At 31.9% G+C, this 7640-nt stretch overlaps 2 protein-coding genes across 2 annotated transcripts; one reads left to right on the top strand and one right to left on the bottom strand.

Annotated features, from left to right (window-relative positions):
- Positions 1 to 500: 500 nt before the first annotated feature.
- Positions 501 to 2743, bottom strand: LOC137827087 (rust resistance kinase Lr10). The gene is made up of 2 exons (XM_068633300.2): positions 1879 to 2743; positions 501 to 1802 (listed from the first exon to the last, which is right to left on the bottom strand). The coding sequence occupies exons 1-2, from the start codon at positions 2618 to 2620 to the stop codon at positions 715 to 717; spliced, it is 1830 nt and encodes a 609-aa protein (XP_068489401.1). The 5' UTR covers positions 2621 to 2743; the 3' UTR covers positions 501 to 714.
- Positions 2744 to 3121: 378 nt separating this feature from the next.
- Positions 3122 to 7640, top strand: LOC137827002 (LEAF RUST 10 DISEASE-RESISTANCE LOCUS RECEPTOR-LIKE PROTEIN KINASE-like 2.1). Its single transcript, XM_068633173.1, has 4 exons — positions 3122 to 4097; positions 4442 to 4480; positions 5280 to 5303; positions 6325 to 7640. Exons 1-4 carry the CDS (start codon positions 3272 to 3274, stop codon positions 7536 to 7538), a joined length of 2103 nt encoding a protein of 700 aa, XP_068489274.1. The 5' UTR covers positions 3122 to 3271; the 3' UTR covers positions 7539 to 7640.

The following is a 7640-nucleotide window of genomic DNA, read 5'->3' as shown; positions in this document are numbered from 1 at the left end:
GAAAGTCTTCATACTAATGCTAATCGCAATATGCATTTAAGCATACAAAAATGCATTTTAAATAAAATTATAGCAATGATGTCAAGAAAATCCAATTAAAAAGTATACTTACGATAAATATTTATATTATTCATGAACATATTTGACTAGAATAAATTGAGATTGTAAGAATATGAAAATAGATATAGAACACTAATTAAGTTGAATGAATATTATTATAATATACTATTAATATTAACATTATTATTAAAATTAGTATTAATATTAAAATTAACATTATTATTATTAAAATTATTATGAATATTATTATTATAATTATTACTGCTAGTATTATTATTATTATTAATATTATTGTAATTATTATTAATATTAAAATGATTACTATTATTATTATTTATTGATATTATTAATATTATTATTATTCTAATTAATATTATAATTAATAATATTATTATAATTATTGTTATTATTAATAATAATAATAATATCAATAAGAATAATAATAAAAAACCAAAACCACAATCAAATATAAACTAACACATTAGGAAAAGCAAACTTTACACTGAAAATTTTGCAACTGCACCGAAAAGCTAAAAAAATCCCATATTAAAATCTACAAGCAAAAAGTTTCAACAAATCATGGATCTTCCGATGAGAATAAATCAATAAAACACATCTTTGTTAGTCTAACAGTCAGAACTATTCTCTCACTCATCACTCTTGAATTGCTTCCAACTCCAAAGGTCTTCTTGCTGAAGTGAGAGTTGAAGTCGTTGAATGAAATGGATTAGGAGGCACAGTTAACTGGTGTTCCTCTTTAGTTTCTAGCATTTGTATGACAGATTTTATGGATGGACGGTTCACTGGCTGCCACTGAATGCACCAAAGTCCAACAATGGCTAGCTTCTTCGCAATTTTAACATCACCTTCATACTCAATATGGATACGTATGTCTCCATCAACAAGATTATGGATCCAATCTGGGTACAGAACATGGATATTTTCTGAGGATGACATGTCTACATTCTTCCTTCCTCCAACCATTTCTAGCAACAACATTCCATAACTGTAAATATCAGACTTGTAGGATACATTTCCGAAGTTCCTGGAGAAAACTTCCGGTGCCATGTATCCCAAGGTTCCCCTAGCAGCTGTCATGGACACCAAACTTGGATTCTTGAAACACAATTTGGCTAATCCAAAATCAGAAATCTTTGGAGTGAAGTTGTCATCAAGTAACACATTCCGAGGATTGATGTCAAAGTGAATAATGGGATGATTACAACCTTGATGGAGATACTCAATCCCTTTAGCTATACCAAGAGCAATGTGTTGCATCTTCTCCCACCCAAGGAAATGCTCCTTGTCATCGGGTGGAAATATGAAGCTTTGTAGTGAACCCTTTGGAAACAAATTGTAGACAAGAGCACGATGGATTCCTTCGGCGCAAAAGCCTAGCAAACGAACCACGTGAATGTGGTGGATTTTTCCCATAATTCCAACTTCGTTGATGAACTCATTCCCATCTCCTTCAGTATTATTGATGATCTTCACAGCCACGAGAATCTCATTCGAAAGTTTGCCTTTGAAAACAGCTCCATGGGCTCCTTCCCCTAGTTTTTCTTTAAAACCATCGGTGATTCTCTTGACATCGGCGTATGTAAATCTCGTAGGCTTTTCAGCTTTGTAATCCTCTAAGAACTTGTCCACTCTTGCTTGGTCTTCTTCCTTCTCTCTAAAATAGCGGAAAATCTTAAAAGCCATAATTCCCAGCAGGCCAAAAACAATTGAACCTACGATAACTGTAACAGACTTCATTAAAAAGAGTGAGAGAAATGAAAAAGTTAAGTGAAGTTGTGTGGAAGAATCTGGTCTCACCTGTACTGGAAAAAATAAAAGATCTGAAATTTGTGATTCTTTTATGGAGGCCCTTGTGGTCAGAGCAATCCAAACATTCGATAACTTCGGTGCTGTTGTTCTTCCATTTACATCTTTTGCCTTCAGCTTCGCACGCAGAACAAGCTGGTTTGGACCATGTCAACATGAACTCATTCTGCTGCATCTCGATTGCCGAGACTGGTGCAGTGACATCGGATATCTTAGAACAGAATGTCAGGTCCCATTCCAAGATACTTGCTTGAGAATCAGTAGCGTATATCGGACAGGAGATCATATCTTGGTAGTTTCCATATTGATTTCTGAGATGTCTATACCCAAGTGAAGAACAGTCAAAGAAGCTTACGCCGCTTCCGGTAAAGTAATAATGATTAAAAGAATTGTTGTGGTTTAGAAAATATTTTGGAAGGCAATTCTTCGGGTCTTTCAAGGAAATTTGCCGATTTTCGTAGTCTATGTTTATGACGTGGAATTTAATGGTAGGGAGGAGAAGCATGGTGTTGTTTTCTTGAGTACAATACAGACAAAACCCAGGATGAGCACATTCATGCGTCCCCTTGACGAGTTGGAAGGGAAATCTAATAGGTGTTCGGTTTGGCCCACAAGACAACTCCCTGCACTCGTTATGATCGCTGCTACCTTTGATAAGAATGAGCTTTAGGAATAGCATTATTGTGATCAATATGCCATAAGCATGGAGACACAGTAGACTAGGCTTTGCCATCTTAAGTCTGAAACAGTGCAAGAGTTTGTTTTCTACTGCAATAAGAAGCTTATGTTTGAGAACCAGACTCGGAGCGTTTTCAATATATGTTTACACAGTTAACAAATTTTTGTCTATTACATTCAGTTCAGGAATCCAGAAAGAAATTGCAGTGAAAGTCAGCGTAAGTCCGCGTTTTTAACATTAAATATCATCGCAAAACTTTTGAAAGAGAAAAATACTGTACCTGCGGACAAACGTGATCAATATGAAATAAACTTGGAAGGGCACTATTGCAGTGGTTTGTTTTCTTTTGGGAAAACAACGTGATGACAGACAGGAAAGACACAGGTCATGGATTTTGCTTTATGTTTACACGATTTTTATATTTTTGTTTATTGCCTTCAATCTAGGAATTTGGAGAGGAATCACGGTCAAAGTCAGTCTAAGTCCGTGTTTTAACTTTTAAATGTTATTGCACAACTTTTTTAAATGGAAAAGGTGTGATCCATATGGAATCGCACTGCAGTTTTTATATTTGTTAATTTCATCGCAAGTGTAGAAATCCAGATAGAGAGCTTCTTGGTCAAAAATCTAAGCCTGCGTTTGTAATTTTAAATATTGCCACACAAACAATCTCATGGTCTAAGTCTTAATCACAAGCCTACAACCATGGTCATATGGAGAGAGATGGTGTTATTGGTGATCTTCTTGCTGTTTGTAGTCGAACAAGTATGTACTACTAATGAGCAAGAGCATGCTATGGATTGTCCCACTTCTTCCTGCGGGAAAATCACAAACATAAGTCGGCCATTCAGATTGAAACGTGATCCAGTACATTGCGGCGACAGCAGGTACGAACTGGATTGTGAAAATAATGTTGCGGTATTGAATTTGTACTCGGGAAAATATCATGTTGAGGCAATCAACTACCATAATTTCACAATCCGAGTGGTTGATCCGGGAGTTGAAGAACCAAGTTGCTCCTCCCTTCCTCGCTATTTCTTGTCTGAATCCAATTTCACTGATGCTTATCATGGTGCCGCCATGGCTCCATACCGAAGCACCCAAAACCAATTCTCTGATGAATTGGGTAATTACGAGAAGAGTCTTTGGAAGCACATAATTTACTTGAATTGTAGCCATCCAGTGAGTGAGAAGAATAAGTACGTGAATACTGCTCCGTGTGTGAAGTGGCAGTCGAAAGGCTACATGTATGCCATCGGTGGTGACATAACAGCAGCGGAACTTGAAGTTGGTTGTGGTGTAAAGCTGGTATCTCCGACGTCTTGGGGGGGTTTGGACGCAAATGAATCTTCCTACACTGATATGAACACAGCGTTACTTTATGGATTTGAGATGTCGTGGTTGCATTTCGCCTGTGATTATCTATGTCCAAACTCAACTCATGGCGACTGCTATTTCAACTCTTCCATCCCTAAGCTTAAATGCTCGCTCTGCGACGATATGTTATTCGGACGACTGCTAGTTCCCTGTGGTAAAGGAATTCAAATTCAAATTAAATTAATATTTTTAATTACAGGAAACCTTATATATCTCCTTTAATTTCTTTCTCAATGTTTATATTTCTTCAATTTTCATTATACATCATAACTATACATATTTACCAATTTGAGACATTTCCGAGCAATTCTATTAATTAAATTACTTTTTATGCTTACATTAACTTAGAAAAATATAACTATAGTCATTAAAAGTATTAAATAATAATAATAATTTTTAAAACTTGTTAATGGGTATTACCTTTATGGCATTATGCAGTACTCTTCGTCTCGGAGTGGTAAAAAGAATTCTGAAAATCATATTTTCTTTCATTTTCAGGTACTGGGATATCGTCACAGCTGCTAACTTATCTACAATGTAAGGATTGCGTCTCTTAAATTACCTGCGCTTTGGTTATGTGCATCATAACATGAATTGATTTTTATGTTTCAATATTCAACTATATACTTTTACATAATTTATTAACTAAAGATATATATAATTTCATATTTATTAATCATGTAATAAAACATTTCTAAGCATATGTTATTTTTCGATAATAGTGCATCTACATCTGTCCCTTCTTTCAAAATGTTTTGTATACGGGAAAATATATTTAATATAAATTAGTATAATCACTCGCATTTCTCACAATTTTTAAACAATGACTTTGTAGTATCATGTTAACCTAATTTAACAAATATATGTAAAATATGAAGTTGTTACCTAAAATAGAGATAACATTTTATTTTTAACCCTTTATTCAACAAAAAAATGAATTATATTTTAATTTTTACTGCTAAAAATTAATTTAGTACATAACCATAAGTCTATTGAGATATTATTATTAAATTAATTATTTTATCTTCGAAATACTATTTGCTTTGGAATTTAGCTGTATTACGGTCTTATCTTTATAACACTCCAATAAAAAAATATTTAAATTGTTTTTAATCTTTACTCTTAAACCTGAAACAACCTACCCAAATATATAGTAACATTAAAACTAAATTTATTGATATAAGTTAATGTTATTGCCAACTAATGTTAGTATCAAATTTTACAAATTTCTGTTTTATTTTAACAAATATATTACTTATTATATGTGATGTTAATTAATTTCCTGACTAAACAATTTTTCACGCTATTTACTCATTCTGTCATATTTTTCTTGCAGATTTTTTGGAGAGTGTTTTCTTCGGTGAGTTTGTCTCCTTCTTTATGTTATAAATAATATTTGTTATATGCCATTTTTTACTATATCATTGTATAAGGTAATTTAGACTATGATCTAAAGCCGTCATTTTATAAAAAACGCTTTTATGTAAAATGATGACTACTAGTCTTAGTCTCCGTTTTACACAAAAATGTTTCATATAAAATGATAGTTTTACTAATAACCACCGTTTTACACAAATTTAATTTCAAAACTATTACCACATTTTTAAGGACAACATCTATCCGTAAAATGTTGTAATTGTATTGTCGTAAATGGGTCTTTTTCACTTGTGTCTCTACCATTTTACTTAATAAAAAATTTGAATATTAAAAAATTAGATTTCACTCTCTTAGAATCGTGCACTTTAGAATTGATTAAAATTCAACATTGAAAATTATGAAAATATCAAATAGTCACTCCAAGAAAATCATGAAATAAAAATCAATTTTTAGATACCAAATAATTAGTTGCAATAGTAACTAAATTAGAGACAATTTTAGAAACTAAAAAAAAATTGGTTTTTAAATTAGTTTATATTATTGTTAAGTTGTTTCTAAATTGGTATCTAATTAACAACCAAGGTTTTAACTACCAATTATTTAGTTTCTAAATTTGGTAGCAAAAACCTTGGCTAATTAGATACCAATTTAGAAACTATTTAACAATAATAGAAACTAATTTAGAAACCAATTTTTTTTTTTAGTTTCTAAAATGATCTCTAATTTAGTTACAATTGCAATTAATTATTTTGGTATCTAAAATTGGGTTTCTAGTTCATGATTTTTCTTGTAGTGAGTCATATAACACACTTTAAAATTAATTAAAATGTTCATATAGTTTCTTTTTTATTTATTTGTTAATATCATACGTTATCTTTTAACATGCACTCTCCTCACTCACTTTAGTAGACAAATTGAAGAATTAGATTCATATATTTCATTACACTTACGTATTTCATTCTTAATAATTCTTTATATAATTATATTTCTGATTTAATTTTCAGTACTGTTGGACACAATACAAGGAAACCTAGGATTTGGTGCAAATTACTACTTTGATCCGGTATCGTTTATCATAGGACGCTATATTTTACCATTTTTCTTGGCAGTTAGATTTCTGTTTGGGGTGACATTACTTATTGTGCTTATGGTATACAAATGGAGGAAAAGGCATTTGTCAATATATGAAAATATTGAAAATTATTTAGAACATAATAATTTGATGCCTATTAGATACTCATACAAGGAAATCAAGAAGATGATGAAAGGTTTCAAGGAAAAATTGGGTGAAGGAGGCTATGGCTCTGTGTTTAAGGGAAAGTTGTCTAGTGGATCTTGTGTGGCAATAAAAATGTTAAGTAAAACAAAAGGAAGAGGACATGACTTTATTAGTGAAGTTGCTACCATTGGAAGAATACATCATCAAAATGTAGTACAATTAATTGGATTTTGTGTTGAAGGTTCGAGACATGCTCTTGTTTATGAATTCATGTCTAATGGATCTCTTGATAAAATTATCTTTTCTAAAGATAAAAGTATAGAGTTTGGCTATGACAAAATATACAATATAGCAATTGGGGTAGCTCGAGGGATTGCTTATCTCCACCATGGATGTGAGATGCAAATTTTGCATTTTGATATAAAACCCCATAATATTCTACTTGATGATAAATTCATTCCAAAGGTCTCTGATTTTGGATTGGCAAAGTTATATCCGATAGATAATAGCATTGTCACCATGACAACAGTAGGAGGAACAATTGGATACATGGCTCCAGAATTGTTTTATAAAAATATTGGAAGAATATCCTATAAGTCTGATGTTTATAGTTTTGGAATGCTTTTAATGGAGATGGCAAGTAGGAGGAAAAACTTAAATTCCCATGTAGAGCATTCAAGCCAAATTTATTTTCCCTCTTGGATTTATGATTACATTAGAGAAGAGAAAGATATAGAAATGGAAGAAATGGGAAATTTCACAGAGGAGGAAAAGAAAATAGTAAAGAAGATGATCATAGTTGCATTTTGGTGTATACAAATGAATCCAGATGATCGTCCCTCCATGAACAAAGTAGTGGAAATGCTTGAAGGAGACATTGAAAAATTGAAAATCCCTCCCAATTTTTCTTTATATCCATATGAAGCGACAGAATACTCTAAACAAACAATAGCAACTGAATTTACTTGTTCTTCTAGTTATTCTTTGGATATTGATTAATGGAATAGAGAATAACATTTGATTATGTAGAATGGTTATTTATTTTTATCCACCTTACTTTGTTGAACATTTTCTCATCTAATCTATAATATGTGACTTGTA

Source organism: Phaseolus vulgaris, chromosome 8 (assembly GCF_051622355.1).
Source record: "Phaseolus vulgaris cultivar YP4 chromosome 8, ASM5162235v1, whole genome shotgun sequence".
In the NCBI taxonomy this organism is placed as follows: Eukaryota; Viridiplantae; Streptophyta; class Magnoliopsida; order Fabales; family Fabaceae; genus Phaseolus; species Phaseolus vulgaris.
This window is presented reverse-complemented; position numbering and strand designations above follow the sequence as displayed.